This window comes from Apteryx mantelli, chromosome 30 (assembly GCF_036417845.1).
Source record: "Apteryx mantelli isolate bAptMan1 chromosome 30, bAptMan1.hap1, whole genome shotgun sequence".
NCBI classification, from domain to species: Eukaryota; Metazoa; Chordata; class Aves; order Apterygiformes; family Apterygidae; genus Apteryx; species Apteryx mantelli.
Window position 1 is genome coordinate 3,472,806 of NC_090007.1, and position 17,740 is coordinate 3,490,545.

Consider the following 17,740-nt stretch of genomic DNA (forward strand, 5'->3'; position numbering starts at 1 on the left):
CTGAAGCAGGCTCTGCTGGGGCTGGGATATCGCTCCCATCCAGCTATGGGAAAATAAAAACTCCAGGCCACAAAGCTCAATCTTCATTTTAAAGACAAAGCCCGTCCGCCCGCAGCGCTCCTTTTGTCACTGTCAACGTAACAACCACATTGTGCACCCAGGCCACATCGGCGAGTTTATTTAAATAACTCATCAGGGCTACAGAGTTTGCTGAAAACCAACAATCATAGTTGAGTCTGGGACACGTAAAACAGAGGAAACACTAGGGACAGCTTTGGACAGCTCCCAAGGAACGCAGCTAAGCCGTCACAGCGATACCGGCCGCAGGAGGCTGGTGGGGGGTCCAGGTGGGTCTTGGATGACCGGGCGCATTGGGGACGTAAAGAAGGAGCAGGTCGATTCACCTCCCTCCGTCTGGGCGACCCATCCAGCCCAGGGGACTCACCCAAGCAAGAGGGGATCCTGCGGGCACAAGGACTTGCCTCGCAGGAGGCCAAAGCCCGTTCCAGCCTGCAAAGTGCAGCGGCCCCTTCCCGTCTCGGGCAGCGCAAGCCTGGAGCGCGCTTTGCTCCCACCGTGCCGTGGAGCTCCTGGAAACCCGCCGAAATGCACCCGCGCGGCTTTGCCGCCCTGCAGCCCTCCGGAGGGAGGATATCACGACCGCTCCTCCGCGCAACCCCCCCCCTACTCAGCTTCACCTTGCAGGTGTTACACACCGGGAGTCTTTGGTTTGTTTTTTTCCATAGGAGGATTAGAATCGAGTTCAACGCAGTGAGTCCAATTCCCAGCCGGTTCCTTGGACTCGGAGCTAAGAGCACTTTGTGGGCAAGGGAGAAAACAAAATGTACAGCAGGAGCCCAGGGAGGACAGGAGCCCAGGGAAGCCTGCAAAGGACTCAGCCCAGCGCAGGGGGAGGGTTTGCAGACCCTGGGCAAGGGTTAGACAAAGTAAAAAAGTTCAGTCTTTATGTAAGAGGAGGAAACGAGAGAGTTAGCACTACAGAGAAGAGGACGTAAAGCCTGGCGAGCGCCGACAGAGGCCTACGTCCTGTCCTCGGTCCCACAGGTGAGAGGATGCAGCAGGCAGCAGGCGCTGCCGATGCCCCATCCCGGCTGCTTCATATGTTGTCCTCCTCCAGCATCTTGTTAACCCCCTCGCAGATCCTCTTCAGGTGGCTGCGGTAGGGCTCGGCCGGCCCGTAGAGGGCTGAGAGGAACTCGTAGTCCGCAAAGTGGTTGAAGACGTGGTTGATGCGGGAGTGGGATTTGGCAGTCAGATGGGTGTTGACGGCCTGGTGCAGCAGGTCCCGGCACTCTGTGAGCACGCCCGACATGACCCTGCGGTCGAAGGTGAAGTCTATTTGGTGGAAGCTGACGGCCGTCATGGCCAAGGTGTGCACCTTCTTGCGGAAGCGCTCCATCAGCAGCAGCTCCTCGGGGCTGAACTGCCCGTTGCGGTACAGCACGCCCAGCTTCATGATGATCTTGATGAGGTTTTTGATGATCTTCTGGGCCTCTTTGCGGTTGTGGGTGTACTCCTTGGTGGCCCGGTAGAGCTCGTCCAAGATTTCGCTGCTTGTGTCGTCGATGAAGACGTTGACCATGGTCTTGGAAGCCATTTTGCTCAAGAGCTTCTTCTGGGCCTGCAGGGCCAAGCTCTTGGTGCTGAAGGTGTCCATCTCTGCAAGAGGAAAGAGAGACACACACGGTTCAGCCCATGCCCTGGAACAGTCCCTGTCTCCTCTCCTCCCACGCTGTCTTCTGCGAGGAGAAAAAGCATCTTGGTCTAACAGCAAGCCCAAAAGGGGTAAGGAGGCGCTGCCTGGGTGCTAAGGCAGAAAAGAGCTGAGCTCACAGGCCCAGACTCCGCTCGTGGGACAATTTGTAGGATGTTCCTGGCTTCCTTCCCCTGAATTCTGGGAAAAAGCTGCTGAATGCAGATGCGCCTTTAGAGGCAAGAGAAGGCTCCGTACCTTAGAAAGGCGCGCGGGCCCCGTCTCCCGCCTTTCCTCCTGCGGTCGGCGTTGCGCTGCTACCTATGCAGGAAGGGCTCTTGCCCCATCATTGTAACACGTCTTCCTTAAAACCTGACTCACTTCCTGCAGGGCAAGACGGGGACGACCCAGGTGGGGGCCGTGAATCACCCGCCGCGGCTGGGAAGCACACGGGCGCCCGCGTGCAGCAGCGGCCACCGGCATCGCCGCTCCTCCGGCACCCGCCAAAGCGGCGCGCTGCCGCTGCTCGCCCGTGCGCCGAACTGCTTCAAAGCCCTTCTTTCTCGCTCTGCTCGCCCGGGTACGCCCACGCCGTCGGAGCCCGGACTGGTTCTGCGACCGGCTCCACCGCCTCCAAGCCGAAAGCGTTGCCCGCCCCGGGCTGGCCGGAGCACGCCGGCGGCACTCGGCAGCCTGTCTCGGAGTGAAAAACGTGGCGGGTCAGAGCTCTCCGAGCCCTGCTCACCTAGAGACCGAGTTACGGGCCCCGGGCGGGACTCGCGGAGACAAATCAATCCGCTTGGGCACATTACGGCTTTAAAACCTGATGTGAATGACTAAAGCGCCGCCGGCCCTGGAGATACGTCCTGCCCCTGGAAATCGCTGCGCTACAAATCACAGCGATGTAAGAACAGCGTGATAACAACCCGCTCCGGCGCGGGGCTGCACCGGCGGAGATGCAGGTTGCTTATGCAAGTAGCTGCACGTGGCGCGGTCAGCCTGGGAAAGCGAGAGCGGAGAAGGGATTGCTCTATAAATACATCACCGGCAAGGGAGAAGAGCTATTTAAGCTAAAGGACGTTGATGGGGTGCGGATGGATGGCGATAAATCGGCCACGAAGGCGCTCGGGCTGCAGATGAGAGCAGGGCTCCTCCGCGGCACAGACGAGCCCGCGGGGACGGCCGCGAGCAGCCGCCGGAGGGAGGGGGCTTTGCAAGCCCCTCTCGGACCGGACCGGCCGGTGGGACGCCGGAGAGGGCGGGGAAGGGGACGAGCTGGCTGCAGCCACCGAGCTCCCCGCCGGCCCCGTGTCCACGCCGCGCTCGGACGCGGCAAACGCCCTGAAGCGGCGCCGGCGCCTTCGCCCGGCCACGGCTGCGCAGGGGGCCGAGCCGAGCTCCGGCTGCCCGGGCAGCTCCCGGCCGCCGGCTCCGAGCCCCTGCAAAGGAGCACGAGGCCGGGAAGGCGGCCGAGGCTGGGCGAGGATATAAATTAAGCGAGTGGTAATGGAGCCATTGGAAATGGCCCCGTGCGAGCTGCCGCATGTGGTGTTATTTACAGCCCTTAGGAAAAACACCGAGGTTTGTAAGTATTTCCTTCTATGTGAAAACATTGATTTTGCCAGCGTGAGCTTTGAGCTGAGGTTCTCGCACTTAATAATACAGAAATGACAAAGCAAAGCCAGCTTTTGCAGAGCCGCAGGCGGCTCCCTGGCGGGCCGGGCTCATTTTCTGCCCGATGGACCCGCAGGGGAGACGCTGGCAGAGACGGGCACGGAGGAACGGACGGGCAGGAGGGCACCGGCGGCTCTGCACCGCTCGCCACGTCCCCCCAGCTCTCCCTGCCCTAGGTTTCTCTCCCCCCTGGAGAAGAAGGGAATTTCCCAGCCCTGCGGCTCTCCCTGCCTGTGCTCAACCTTTTTCTCAGGAACGCCGAGGCCGAGAAGCCCCCGCGCGCTGGGGACCAGCCGTAACACCAGCACCCGGAGCCGTGGCCGCCGGCCGGCCGAGCAAGACCCTGGGGCTGGCTGCAGCAGATAAACCGTGCCGCGTGCATCCCGAGTGCACTGCCGTAAACCGAGACCATGCTCTGCCCTGGGGCGGCCGGCCCGTTCCCCCGGCTCTTCCCGAGGAAGCGGGGCTTTGCCGCTGCGTTCGCGCCCTAGGAGATGCTCTGCGGGCGGCGGCGGGGCCGGGCCCCGTTCCTGCCTTGCTGGTGCCCTGGGCTCCGCTGCAGCGAGCGGTGCCCGTATAAATAGAAATTCCCACGCCTGAGCTCTTTGTTGGGCAACCGCAGCCATAAACCGAGTGCAAACTCCACCCCCGGAGCCCGCGAAAAATAGGAAATGCCAGCTTCTCCGAGCTGCCCTCCGCGCCCGCAGCTCCCAGCTGGCACCTGCCCCTGGCCCGGGGCGTTTTGTAGCATCGCGCCGCCCCGCAGCCCGATCCTGCCGCTGCGGAGATGAGCGGCGGGCACAGGGGGAAACTGAGGCACGGAGGGAGGATTTTCCCCAGGGGAGACTGCAGACCCTGGGGATGCAATCTGCTCCCTCTCTTGCCCCCTGCAGGATCTTTTGCAGCTGGTTCGCTCCCGGTTTTCATTAATTCTTCCTCCAGCATGCTGGGAACGTAAGCGGGAATAGCAAAGCTCACCTCCCAGGGCGTTCGCTCCTGCTCGCCCCGTGCCCAGCACCCTCCCCGCCGCGCTCCGCTCTTCCTGATGGGGAGATGCCGCTGTTTTAACTCCAAATGGGAGATTTCCACGGGAATGAAGCGTTTTCCTGCCGGGAAAGGCCCTGCCGGCCGGCGGTGCCTCGTGGCCCCATTGTTTGCCGAGGGGCTGCTGCCTTTATCAGTGCCCGGAAGAGGCAGCTTTGCCCCAAAGCGCAGGCTCGCCACCGAAATAAACCGCCAGATTTCCTTCCTGTCGCTGAAGTTTCCAGCCCTGTTCAGAGCTTGTTTTTTCTTTCCTTCTTCTTTTTGATGCAAACGTCCTCAAAAACCAACCGCTTCCACTGAAAGAGCAGCCCAGCGCCGTTGTGCAATGAGTCCGTCACCGCTCCGGAAGAGCGCGGCGCTGCCAGGGGCCGGGGCCCCTGAACCGAGGTTTCCCGCGCGGTCACCGCCGTTCCTTTGTTTTTTTCCACCTATTTTCCAGGAATCCCAATCCTAGCAAGAAGAACAAAGGTCTCGGAGCCAGGGCTTTCCACCCGGGAGCGGTGATGTGAGGCCTGGCCGGGGCCCGGCCGTGGACACCCGGCGTGCACTGCGAAGGGTGATGCTCTGCCGCACCGAAACTCATTGCGACAGGCCGCCCTGGGGGCCACTTCCCTGGGCTCGGCCCGGCCGCGACACGGAGCAGCGGCGCTGCCGTGACTCAGAGGTGTCGTGGGGACACGGCAAGCAGGCGGATCCGTGCTCCGGGGCCAGCTCGGTGTCGAGCTTCCCCTTCCAGCACTTAGCAGCCATCACCCAGCGAGCAGCATCCTGCCTGCAGGGCTGCTTGCTGCCTCCAGGCTTTCTGCTGCCGCTCGGGGGGGTCTGGGATGGCCGAGAGCCGTTCGGATGGAGGCAAAGGGAGCGGAGGGACAAACGCAGCGCTGGCAGGAGCAACCTGGCTCCCCTCTGCCCTCAGCAGTGTTTGCCCCCAGGTCCGGATTTGGCCCCTGCAGCCAGGCTGCGGCTCAGCAAAGCGAGAGCAGCTCATCAAACACCTGGCAGCACCCGCGGCCCGGCGGGCTTCAGCCCCCCGTCCGTCCCTCGCGGAGGAGCCGACGCCGCTCCTGGTGTAAAGCCAGAGTGGGATCCATCCTGCTCGTTAGAAAGCATCAATTAAAGCTGCTGTCTGCAGGGGGAACATGAAACCCTGTCATCTTGCCAGCACCTGGGGGCTGGTGGCGCTGGAACGTGACAAGGCAAAGCTGACGCGCCGAAGCGCGTGCTGGGAGCTCATTTACAGCGGAGGAGCCCGTTCCAGCGACATCTCCATCGGCGGGGGGCTGCGCGGCTCTGCCGAGGGCTGGCGGCCGGGATCGAGCGGCTCCCCCCTGCCAGAAAAGCCGCGGTGGTTATTCCTGCCTCCCGCCGGGAGCTGCCTCCCCTCCTGCCCCCGGCGCTCGCATCCCGCTGGCCGCTGGCCCCCGGCGCTCCTGCGCGCCGGTGTCTCCTGCTCCCGTGTTTCCAGGTCCCAATTACCGGGTGACTGGCAGCGTTTCTTTGTGCGCTGCTCTTCGCCCCCCTGCATCCCCCCCCATCCCAGCTCCCTCAGCAGCAGGATGAATATTTCATGCAGGAACACAAAAGCGCTTAAATAATTTATGGGTCAGCACAGAGCAAGCGTGCGGCACACGGGAACGGCTCCATGGAGCTCAGGCGGTGAGGCGCCTCCTCCTCCTCCTCCTCCTCCTCATTAGGGCCGTGTTAACGTGCCCCCGGCGAGCCCCCGCACTCGTGCTCCCAACCCGTGTTTTGCCCGGTTCCATCTCGCGCTGTAACAAGTCTCCTCTGACACAGAGCTCCCGGCACCGAGGAGGCACCCGCCAGCGAAAAGCGGGTGCCGAGCGGAGCAGGGCTCCCCGGCTTCCCTGCCGCCGCTCCGCGAAGCACCTCGCCGCCCGGCCGCCCGCCCCGGAGCCGGACCCGGACCCCGTGGTGCCGCAGGGAGCCGGTGCGTTTCCCTGGGGGGCTGCTGCAGGGCTCTGCTGCCCCGGCCCTGTGCGAAACCGCCACCAAGGGCTGGGTGGAAACACGCAGCTCGGCTCGCCAGCGCGGCACGAGGCTGAAACCACGATCCCGCTCCCCTGCCCTCTTTCTGGCTCTCCCCTCCCGTATCGGTTTCCATTGCCCTGAGTATCCAACAAGCGTTTAATTAATTAAAGCCTGCTGCCGGGCTGGGTTACCGGAGCAGGGTTGTAGTCCTGGAGCGGGCACAAGCACGTAGCCGGAGACCGGACCCAGGCCGGCTGCAGTGACCAGCCCGTTCCCTGCCACCGCTCCAGCTTTCACCCCTCTCTCCCCGCCAGTCCTCGTTTTCCTTCATTTTCCCTCCACTCCGAGCGGCTCCCCAGCCTTTTGCAAGAGCTTTCCTCCAGGATGCCATGGGTGCAGGGAGCTCCAGTGGCTGCACCTTCCCCAGCCCTGCCAACCTCTCCTGCCGGCGGGAGGCGCAAGCCCAGGCCTCTCTGGGCGCCCTCCTGGCTCGGCGGGAAGCAATAACTATCCCTTATAAAAGGTGCTTGGGGATTCTGGCACCTTTACAGCCAGGAACGTCCCAGGAGCAAGCGCCTTTACCAGCCCCATGACATTGGCTCTCCTCCGCCGCGCGGCCACGTGCCCCCGGAGCGGCGAGCGCAGAGCGCTTCCGGCTGGCTGCCGGCGCCCTCGCTCAGCACCGAGAACGGGGGAATTAACGGAGCCGCGACAGCCCTGAGCAAAGAGCTGCTAGGGCTGAGGACTTGCCAGCTCATTGTACACATGCCGGGAGCGCCGCTCAGCCCCCGCTGCCGGCCCCGCCAGCCCCTCGCCGCACCCAGGCACGCAGCCGATTAGGAGCGGCAGGCAGCCAACAGGCACGGCGGGGTGGAAACCAGAAGCCGCCCGAAATAGCCGGTGGGGTTTCTTCTTTGCAACGAACCCGGCGTCGCCAATAAGCCTGCCGGGGCTGGTAACTCTCCGACTTGGAGTGAAAATCCCACACGGAGCTGAACCAGAGCCTGGGAACCCAGCTCTGCCCCGGCAACTCCAACGTGCCCGTGCAGGGAACGGGGCCGGCGGCTGCGGGGGGCTCCCGGCGCTGGTGCCAGCCCTGAGCGTGGGAAGAGAGGCCCGGCAGCGCAGCTCGGCCCGCAGGGCCGGCTTCTCAGGCGCGCGGTGGGAACGGGGCTCCCGGCACGCAGTGTGAGCTGCTCCTGGCCAGGTTTGGGAAGAGGGGAGCCAGGGCACCCCAGCCGCAGCCGCCTGGCCTTGGCACGCGGCGGTGAGGAGGAGGAGGAGGACGGAGCTATTTTGGAGCATGTGTCTCGCCTTCCATTTCCTCCTTTTCTTATCGGGCCGGGATCAACAGCTTGTTCTCCCCTGCAGCAACTTCCTTTCTCCTTCGCTCGGAGGAGACAGCGACTCAAGAGAGCGATGGGGAAGTGAAGAGCCGAGAGGGGAAACAGAGGCCAGGCCTCGCTCCGTCCTGCTTCCCAGCGCCGGGGACCTTGGCTGAGCAGCACATCACATGCTTCCTACGCTGTCGGAAGACCATTGCAGGGACAAAGCCGCTCCGAGAGCAAGGAAAAATTTCACGGACTGAGATTCCAATCCAGACAGGGACTGTCCTGCTGTGCCTAGCGCAGTGAGGTCCCCATCCCTGCCACCCGCCTCCAGCCACGCTGTGTTTCAAGTCAATAAATAACTTATATGGCTCCAGTCCTTCCCCAAAAAAACCTCTCAGTCTGCTCCGAAGCCACTAGAGCTTTGGCCAGCAGGAGTTGGCAAAGTCAGGTTTTATGCCCAGCCTTGCCTTCAGCTTATCGAGCGCTCCTTCGGGGAGGGCCCCCCTATGCCTCAGTTTCCCCACCAGCCCAAGGGAATTGGTATCTCAGCAGATGCAGAAGTTTGGTCTTTGAAAGCCCTCGAATGCCCAAGGAAAACGTAGCACTGCTGCGAGTTCATGCCTCAAGGAATTAACAGCCTGGGACAGGCCAGCAGCGTGTCGAGGCCGAGTCCTGCCCCCGCCGTTGGGAGGTGCAAGGACCGTGCCGCGGGCAGGCCCGGGGAGCCGAGCCCTCGCGCGTCCTCTCCAGACAGTCGCCTGGAGACTGACCACCTCCCGAAACGCCCGTTGGCCGTGCCCCTGACGACGCTGTTTGCTCGGCGGAGCCGGGAGCCGCGCTTTGCCTTTTGCGGAGCTCTCGCCCTCGACGGCTTCCCGTGGCGGTGATCGCCGCAGGCCAATTAGGCGTGGTGCAGAAAAAACACATCCTGTTGTCAGCCCGCGAGTTGCCACTTTCTGCTTCACACCCCTCCAAGAGCAAAAACAAAAGCTCCCAGCCAGGAGGAGCGAAAGGTGGCAAGGAGGCAAGAGATGTCGGTTCCCCTTTACGCTAAAGGGAATAACCCGTCTCTCGTTCGCAGCTGGTTTCCCAACGCTTCCTTCCTAAAGGAGATCACCGTTCTCCTGTGTTTTACCCCTGCGGGGAATGGAGGCCCAGCCGGAAAGCAGATGCGGGAGCTCTCAAACACCAGCCCAGAGCTCAGTCCACCAAAGAGCTTCAGCCTCTCGGTGCTTCCCGAATCCTTGGTCAGCCCTGTCCCCTCTTCCCTAGGACCTCTAGCCCTTAGACGTCTCTCAGGAAGGGGGCAAACAGCCCTTTGCCTCCTCTCCCCGGCACAGGCGCACGCAGCACGTGCGCCGCTCTCCACGCCATGCCGGGACCCAGGCGTCCGGGGCACCGAGTCGAGGAGGACAGACGGGTCGGTGCCTCCCGGTTTCTCGGAGAGCGGCTTCACCGCTGCCCTCTCCATCGCGGCAGGAGGAAAGGGCCAGACTGTCGGCAACCCCTCGCGCCTCTAGAGAAGCGGCCGCGTCTCGTGGCCAGAGCGGCGGGTTGGGTGGCCAGGAGACCCCCCCCGCAGGGGAGGTGTTGGGTGCTGAACCCCTTGGAGACACCAGCTCCACCCTGGATCCCAAGGACAGAAAGAGCTGGAGACGGGGATTTCCCCCTTTAAAAGAAGGGCCCGGAGAGGCTGTTTGGGGGCTCCGCCGTCACGCAAACACCCGCTCTGAGCAGGCGGCAGGTAGGGGCCGGCCACCGCTGGGCTGCGGCGGGGTCCCGGGGCGCCTCAGCGGAGCTGCCGGGCCGGGTCGGGGCCGCGGGGACCCCCCCGCTCCCGCCGCCCCCCCCCCGGGCCCCGCGCAGCCCTTACCTGCGCCCCGTCGCCGCGGGGGGAAGCGCCGCGGGCCCCCTCCGGTAGCGGCCGGCGGCTGCACGGCGCGGGGGGGGGGGGTCGTTTCCCCCCCGGTTCCTCTCCCACGCCGGGATCGGAGGGAACAGAGAGGGGGGGAGGGCTGGGGTGGTCCCGGTGCCGGTGCCCGGTGCCGGCGGCTCCGGCCCCCCCCGCCCGGCGGCTGCTACAAAGTATCCAGCGGGGCAGAACTTGGATACATCGGGGCAGGGGGCGGAGCCGCCCGGGCGGCGCCGGCCAATGGCGGCGCGGGGCTTGCTACGAAGCAGCCAATGGGAGCGGGCGGCGGGGGAGTCCCCCGAGGAGAGGGGAGGGAGGCGGGACCCCCCCCCCCCCCCCCCCGCGCGGCGCCGGCTCCCGCCTCGGGCCCCGCCGTGGGGGGGGCAGCAGCAGGGTCCCTGCCCCGCTTCCCCCGCTCCGACCCTTCCCGGGATTTGCCTCCCCCCTCACCTTCCTTTTCCCATCCTTACCGCTGCATCCCGCCCCGCCCCCGCACACACCGAGGCCGGGAGGAGGGCCCAGGCGTCCGGGGGCCCAGCTGCCCCCCTCCCCTGCTGCAGCACCTCTGCTGCCCTCTGGGCTCTCACCGCTGCCGGGCTCCCCGGTGCCGGTCGCCCCGGCCTCCCCCCGCCGCAGCCCCCCGGTGCCGCCGAGCAAAGCGTCGCCCCCCGTTCCCCGTCCCGCACAGCAGCCGTCTGCCCCGTCGGGCCCGCGCTGCCGGACCACGCGGCGAGCGCAGTCCAATTTCCGTCTTTTTCCGCTGCTACGCTCAAGGATCAGCCCGCTTCCGTCTCCCTTTTTAGCTGCTTGCTTGAACCTCAGCGACGCCAGCGGCCCCGTAGCCCCCGAGGCCCCGTTCAGCCCCGCGGCGAGGACGGGTTCGGGCAGGGGCTTTGCCGGGGGCAGCGGGTGCTGCTGGGAGCCACGACGTAAGGGCCGGGGGCAGCGTCCCGCTCCGTCCCGGAGGTGCCGGAGCCGGCAGTGCTCCCTTGCCGGGCTGCAACACCCAGCGCTGGGCAGAGTCGCCCCGTGCGCCCCGCAGGCATGGGTGTCCTGAGCACGGCAGTGCTCAGCTCGGTGCCCGTGGGTGCGTTTACCCACACGGGATAGGTGCGCGGGGTGGGGGGGGGGTGCATGGCCAAAGCGTGTCGGCACCGTTTGCTGCGTCTCCTCCTGGACGGCGCTGGGTGAGGAGGGAGCGGGAGCCGTTTTGGGACCCTGGCTCGGTGCCGAGGGCCTTTTGCAGGAGGATGAGTAAGAGGCGCTTCGGAGCGGGGGGAGCTGGCGGGGGGAGGCGCGCGCGGCCGGGGCGAGCGGCGGGGGCGTTCACAGGGTGCTGACAGGCAGCAACGTGCGTGGGCATCGCCGCGCGTGCGTAGCAGAGGGCCAGTCCTCGCCGCTCCCGCGCGCGCGGTTTCGGAGGCGCGGGCGTGCGTCGGAGGCACGTGCGGCGCCCGGGACGGGGGGTGGGGGCGGCAGCCCCTTCCCACGGTGGGGTCTGCAAAGTGCCTCCCTCGCCGTGCCGGGCTCCCGTGCGCTCCAGGCCTGCTCAGCTCAGGGGCAGCATGCTGGGATTTGCAGTCGGCTCCGGCGTGCGGAGGGTTCATCTCCCCATCAGAGCCGCACCACAGGGCATCCGAAGGAAAAAGGGATAAAGGAGCCCGCGGGGATCAGAGCGAGGGCAGAGCCGAGGTGGAACGGCTCAGGGAAAAGCTTTGAGCCTTCCCCTCGCGGCGCGGGAAGGGGCCAGGGCCAGGCCGGCATCCTCTCGGCGCCCGGTGCTGCCCGCCCGGCTCCATCCTGGGGATTTTTTTTGTGTTTTTCCCCTTCTTTTCTCTTTCTTCTCCACAAACGGGAGTATCAAAGCAGCCGTTTCAAAGCGCTGCCAGGTTGCTAGGTGACTGACAGCGCACCTCACCTCCGCGTCACCTGCGAGAGCCTCGTGCGCCGCCGCCGCCGCTCCCGGCAGCCCCGTCTCCCCCCGTGGGGCCGGAGCCGCCGGGGGGGCCTGTGCGACCCGCGGGCCCCGGCTTGGGTGCAGCAGGCCCCGCCGCGGCGCTTGCCCCCGCGCCGGCCGCGCTCCCATCCATCCGCCCCGAGTGCCACCACCGCGGCCCGGCCCACTGAGCCCGGGTGGCCATGAGGTGACAGCAGGCCCGGTGGCCCGGCGAAGGCGGCCCCCCCATGCGGGTCCCCGTCGGGGCGTCGCGGGAAGCCCCCCGGCTCCGCGGCGTTTCTCGCCGGTAGATGTCAGCCACGGGGAGGCTTTTTTCCGGCTGGCGGGCGCGAGCTGCAGGGGAGCATCCCGGCGGCACCCGGGGCGGCGAGGTCCGAACGCCCCAGCCGCTTCCCCCCCCCACATCCTGAGCACCGCGACCGCCTTGGCACCCTCCTCCAGCCTTCCTCCCTCTCCTCCTCCTCCTCGCCCTCCCCAGCTCTGCGGGACGGAGCCGCCGTGCAGGAGCCTCATTCTGAAAGGTGGCATTAAACGGATTAAAGCTGGGGTTTAGAGCAGATTAAAGTCCGGATTAAGCAGAGCCTTGAATCGAATCCCAGTCTCATGCGGTTGCTGGGAAGCGAAGCGGGCGCCCCCCCCTCTGCACCCCCCTCCGCGCCCCCCCCAGCCCCGCCGCGGGGCAGAGCCGCCCCAGCACCCAGCCCGGGGCAGCGCCCGCCGTGGGGCCCAGCGCCCGCCAGGGCCCTTTCCAGCAGAGGACGCCCGTCCCTTGCGGCTTGGGCTGCGGCTCCGTAGCTCGCAGAGGGAAAAGCGGGAACGGCTCCGCTGGGATGGCTGCCCGCCCGCCCGCCCGCAGGGACCGGCTCGGCCCAGGCAACCTGCATCGCCGAGCGAAGGCTTTCCTCCCTCCCTCCATCCTTCCCTCCATCCTTCCCTCCCTGCAGACGCACGTGCGAAGCTGTTTGGCCCCGTGTGCCAACACGGGACGCGCTCGGACGCCGAAACACGGGGCGTCCTGTCCGTGCCAGGGCGAAGGCACGGCCGTCCCCGTTGCGCAGGGCTGCGCGGGCGGACGCCCTCCCTCCCTCCCGGCGGGCCGAAGGCTGGGGGTCCCGCGGGGGCCAGCGCGGCGTGGGGCACCCGTCCCATCCCGCCTCGGCCTCGAGGCCCCGTGCCCGGCTCCCTGCTCCCGGTGCCGCCGCGGAGCCGCCCGCGGCCGGGGATTTGCTTCCAGCCCCCCACCGTGCCGGAGCAGCAGAAACAGCTGCCGCCGCGCTCCTGAACAGTTGCTGCGTCAACCTGCCCGGCATAAATCACCATCTCGGGCTCATCTGTTCCTTTTGGCCACTCGCAGCGATCAGAAACAAACCATTAGCTGGGAAAACCACGGCACAAGCGCGGAGACTAAAGAGACTTTGACAGATCGGGAAGGGGGGGCGATAAATGGGAGCCGGCGAAGCGCCAGCAGAACGTGGCCTCGTCCCTCCGGCAAAGCCGGCTTCTGCGCTGCTCTCGGTCCCCTCTCCCCATCGCTGTGGGACGTGGCCCCCGCACGGAGCCCCCCAGCACCGCAGGGACGCTCTCCCAGCACCGCATGGGTTCCCAGCACCCAAAACCAGGCTCCAGCCCTGTTTTGGGCTCGCGGCAGTGAGGGGCCGGCAGGGAGGCAGGAAACCTTTCCCCAGCCCCATTCCCTGCCTCTGGGCCACGGGGTCCATGGGGAAGCAAGCTCGGCTGCTTTGATGGAGCAGCCGCCTTCCCGGCCGTTGCTGATCCGCAAGAAATGAGAGCTGAGGCCATGCAAAGGCAGAGAAGAGAAGAGAAGAAACAGCGTCTGGGCCAAACACGCTGCCGAGTGCCTGTTCTCTCTCTTTCTTTGAATAAAATGCAAAGGTGTCTCGCAAGGCGGGAAACAAGTCCCCCGGCGCCGGCAGTGCTTCCCCGCTTCTCCTTCCCGGCAGCTGGAGTTTGGCACTCCAGGCGTTCACCCCAAATTCCCTGCATCCCCGACAAGCCCTGAGCTGCCAGATTGGCTCTGGTGCAGCGGGACCCTCTGACACCTGCAAGGCACCAGGGGAGGTTTATCCGGAGGTTCCGGCTTGCTTGCTCCCTGCTCGGCGCCTCCCAGTGCCACTGCAGGGCCTGGCGCTGTACGTAAAGCCGGGGCATCGCTGCTCCGAGCCCTAATGAAAGGCTGCGGATCTTATCTGCGGTTATTAAAACCCTCCAGGGATGGAAGCACAGCAGCAAACGTGGTCAGGGAGGAGACAAAAATAGGCTCCGCTCGCTTTTTAGCAGTCGGAGGCTGCAGCGGCAGGAGCGCCGCGGCCACCCGCAGCGCTGCGCCGAGCCCCCGGTTCACCCACATGACGCGCGGTGCCGCGGGCAAGGCAGCAGCCCGGCACCCCGGGAGCACCCCGGGCATCCCAGAGGCACCGGGGCGTCCCGGCAGTGCCCCACCATGGGTCGGAGGAAGGCGGCGTGCAGCCCCCGGCAGCCGCCTGCTCCCGCTAATTGGTAGCAGCAGTAGGAAGTTTAGCTGTTAACACTTGAGCCCAATAATTGCATGTGTTGCTCCAGCTGGGCCCCGGGAGATGGAGCGCTGCCAGCTTAGCAAAGCCCTGGCTGCGTGGATGCTCGCGGTGAGCGGTTGCAGCCAGCTCGCGGTCCCTCGCTTGGAGCAGCAGGTCTGCGGCCAGTGGATCTCCCTCCCTGGCGAGGGGGGGTGAAAAAATTCGGGGCGAGTCCCCGGGAAGGGCTGTGCTTCGGCTGCCAAAGCTTTGAGGCGACGCTGCTGCAAGGAGCCTCCCTGCAAGCGGCCCGCTGCGCCTTGGGGGTGCCTGCGTGCCCCCACCCGCTGGGTCCCCGGGGCCGTGTCCCCCCCCAGCGTGCCGCCGCTTCTGCGCTCGCCGCCGCCTCTGGACCCGGCGCCTCCCGGCTTTGTTTGTTGTTCGCGGTGCGGCGGCTTCGGCTGCCGAGAATCATTGGAGAATTAAAGCCCTGTGGAAGCTGTCGGTGCTAAGCGCCGCTCCTCGAAGGGGAGGCTGCGAGCGCGCGCCGGCTCCTCGCCCGGCCTCTCGGGAAGGGACGAGCCTGCCGGGGCGCCTGGGAGCGGGAAGGCCCCGGAAAGCTGCCGGCGCTCCGGCAGCGCAGCTCCTGCAATTGCACACAGCTCCCAGCCTTTGGAAGGGACCTCGGCGTCCCAGCTCCGGCTCCTCCTCGCCTGCCCCAGCGGCGCCCTCGGGGTGCTGGGGTCCCCCGGGACCCGGCACGGCTGGAGCGTCCTGCGGGCACGCGTGCTCGGGCACCCGTGCGCTGGTTCTCCCAGTTTCCCCCAGTTGCTTACTGGGGGAGGAGGGGAGCATGTGTGTGCCAGCTCCATGGCCCTGGGCGGAGGAGGAGGAGGAGGAGGAGGATGCTGGGGGACGTGGCCGAAGCCGCGGGCGCCAGCCTGTCCCGCGCCGGCGTGCAGCAGCGCCCCGGCTCTGCGGCTGCGCGGCCGGGCTTCTCGCTGGTGACATATTGACTGACAATTCTTAATCGAGTGGATTATTAATTAGCAGAAGAAGCCGGCTGCTTAATCCTCCTCATCCTTGGCCGGGCTCTGAGCCGCTCTTTTATGCTAATCGGGCCCGTTATCGCCGTCGCGGCGGCCGAGGCCGGCAGCGGAGCGCCCCGCGACGAGAGCCCTAATTGCGGATTTAATCAGATGTAACGTTTGCCGAAGGCGCAGGCCACGTGCGGAACACGTTTCCCCCCCCCCCGGGGGGCCGCAGAGGCGCCCTCCCCGCGGCCCGGACGCCTGGGTCCCTGCCCCGTGCCGGGTGCCCCTCGCCTGCTCCCCGCGTTTCGCTCCCTTGCGGAGCAGCCGCCAGCGGTATAAGTCGGGGTGCCCTGAAATCGCCTCTCCGCTGCCTGATTCCTTGCCAGGGGATGGGCAGGACAGGCCGGAGCTGCCCTGTTTTCCATGCGATGGGGGCTGGCAGGGAGCTGGGCGCAGCGGCGGCCGGCCGGGCAAAGGCCCTGTCCCTGTGCAGGCAGCTGCCTGCAGCTGTGCTGCCACCGGCCCGCGTGGGGAATTAAACCAGCTGCTGGCGCCGCGCTGCAGCCCCTTTTGGGGCCCTAATCCCGCCGGGGCGCTGCCAGCCCCCCCCTTCCTCCGCTCCCTCACCTGCCTCCCCCGACAAAACCCCCATTGAGCCGCAGCCCCGACCGGGGGCGGCAGCTGGCGCGGGGTGGGGGGGGGGGGCACCTCCGTCCGGCACCGGGCCTTGACTGTGGCCTCCCCCGGCAGCTTTTTTGGGTGCTTTTCCTCGTTCTTGCTCTTTCCCGACTCCTGGCAGCCGTGGCACCCGCAGGGCCGGGAGGGGAGGGGGGGCCCGGCGGGGGGGGGACACGTATCGGCTCACGCTGGACGAGTTATTTATTCGGCAGGTGACCTCGTTCGTTCAGACCGATTTTCCTCCGCGTCACTCCGAGCGGGGAGGCAGCTCCGGCGGCGGCTGCCGGCGCCCCTCTCCCGCCCCTCCACCGGCCCCGGAGCATCCCCGCGGCGGAGCATCCCTCTAGCGGAGGCGGCTAATGGCCGATTGCCTTAACGAACCTGCGGCTGCCTGGAGCCCCCCGCGCCGGCGCTGCCTGATGAAGCCGGGCGCGAAGGGGATCGGCGGGCGGCTGCGGATGGCCGTTGTGGCCGTACAACGGGAAGCGCCCGGCCCCGCTCCCCGCGAGCGCTATTAGCCCAAATATTCGCTTCCCGTCTCCAGGGTGACGGGGTTGCCGGCTCTCACCCGCACGCCTCCTTCGATCGCTCCCCTCTCGGTCTCCATCGCGCGAGTCCCCCGCTGCCGCTCTGCCCGCGGGGCTGCGGGAGCCGGGCCCGCTGCAGCGCCCAGGCACGGGGAAGCTGCGGTCCGGCATGGGAATGGGGGTCATGGAGATGCTCCCGCTCCAAGGAGATGTTCCCGGTCCAACATGGAGCTGGGAGCGATGGGGATGGTCCCTGTCCGATGCAAGACTAGGGGTGACGGAGATGGTCCTGGTCCGGCATGGGGATGGGGGTGATGGGGACGGGCCTTGCAGGTCTGCGGAGGGAGGATGAGGAGCGCGGGGGCCCGTTGGGGCGATACTTGCCTTATCTGGCAGAGACTTGCAAGCAGCTTCGCTTCACTGCACTTAACTTTCCCCCCTCTTTTTGGCCCATTTTTTGCCCTGCCTTGTCCATGGAGCCTGTAAAACCGGCGACACGGAGCTGGGCCGCCCCAGGGGAGCGTACAGCTCCGAGCACGCGGGCTCCTGGCCTCTCGGAGCAGGTCGATTCCTTGAGGATCCAACACGAACCCAAGGGCTGTAAGCAGCCTCGCTCCAGTGCCGGCATCCCCGGCTCCGGGCACGGCCTGGCAGCGCGGCAGGAGCCATCTCCCTCCGTCCGCTGTTTCCAGCCCTGCCTGCGAGGGGGGTTTTCCTGGCCAAGTGAGTCAAAGCAAGCTGGAAGCAGCCTGGGAAGTTTTTCTTCTTTCCCAAAACTCAGCTGCGGCCAGCAGCGTCCGTCACGGTGGAGCCGGAGCCAGAAGCGAGCCGGGAAGGTCGGCTTTTCGGGGGCCGAGCGATCCCGCTCGCAGAGCCAGCCTCCCCCCGGGAATTCATCCCCAGGAAAAGGGGAGTTTGGGAGCAAGGCGGGAAGAGTGCCAGAATCCCAGGGATCTGGCGGTGGCCACAAGCCCAGCGTGCAGGAGGGAGCGGAGAGCGCCAAGCTATTTCTATGCAGCATTTTAAAAAACAAAGTGCGACGCTTTGCCAGAAAAATGTTATTCCAATCATTTTTTTAAAAAAAGCGAAGCCCATTTCCAAGAGGCGCTTTGTGTGAAAGCTGACCGTAATATCGGGGAGGAAGGGGGGGGGGGGAAGGGGGGGGGAGGCTCGGAGAGCTGAAACGCCCCATGGAAAACCACCCGTCGGTTTGGACGGGCTGCAGCATCGCCGCTTGGCTTTGCATGAAAAGATTTGAGTTTATTGTCTCGCTGCGGGAAAAAAACACCCCGAAATCCAGCCTGGATCGAGTCTCCGCGTGCTCCGCGCCTGGGCCCGGCACTCCTGGAGCTTTTTGCGGCCTCGGAGCT

General features: G+C 66.1%; 1 protein-coding gene across 2 annotated transcripts; it reads right to left on the minus strand.

Moving 5' to 3' along the window:
- Positions 1-149: 149 nt before the first annotated feature.
- TNFAIP8L1 (TNF alpha induced protein 8 like 1) lies at positions 150-9,845 on the minus strand. Of its 2 annotated transcripts, none has more exons than XM_067312846.1 (2): positions 9,626-9,845; positions 150-1,680 (listed from the first exon to the last, which is right to left on the minus strand). In XM_067312846.1, the coding sequence occupies exon 2, from the start codon at positions 1,676-1,678 to the stop codon at positions 1,118-1,120; it is 561 nt and encodes a 186-aa protein (XP_067168947.1). In that variant the 5' UTR covers positions 1,679-1,680; positions 9,626-9,845; the 3' UTR covers positions 150-1,117. The 2 variants fall into 2 exon arrangements, with proteins under 2 accessions (XP_067168947.1, XP_013798150.2); XM_013942696.2 differs by lacking the exon at positions 9,626-9,845 and adding an exon at positions 4,367-4,503.
- Positions 9,846-17,740: the final 7,895 nt, after the last annotated feature.

What these genes read in the sequence shown, in the direction of transcription:
- TNFAIP8L1 (XM_067312846.1), bottom strand. Translation starts at nt 1,678, where the DNA reads ATGGACACCTTCAGCACCAAGAGCTTGGCCCTGCAGGCCCAGAAGAAG.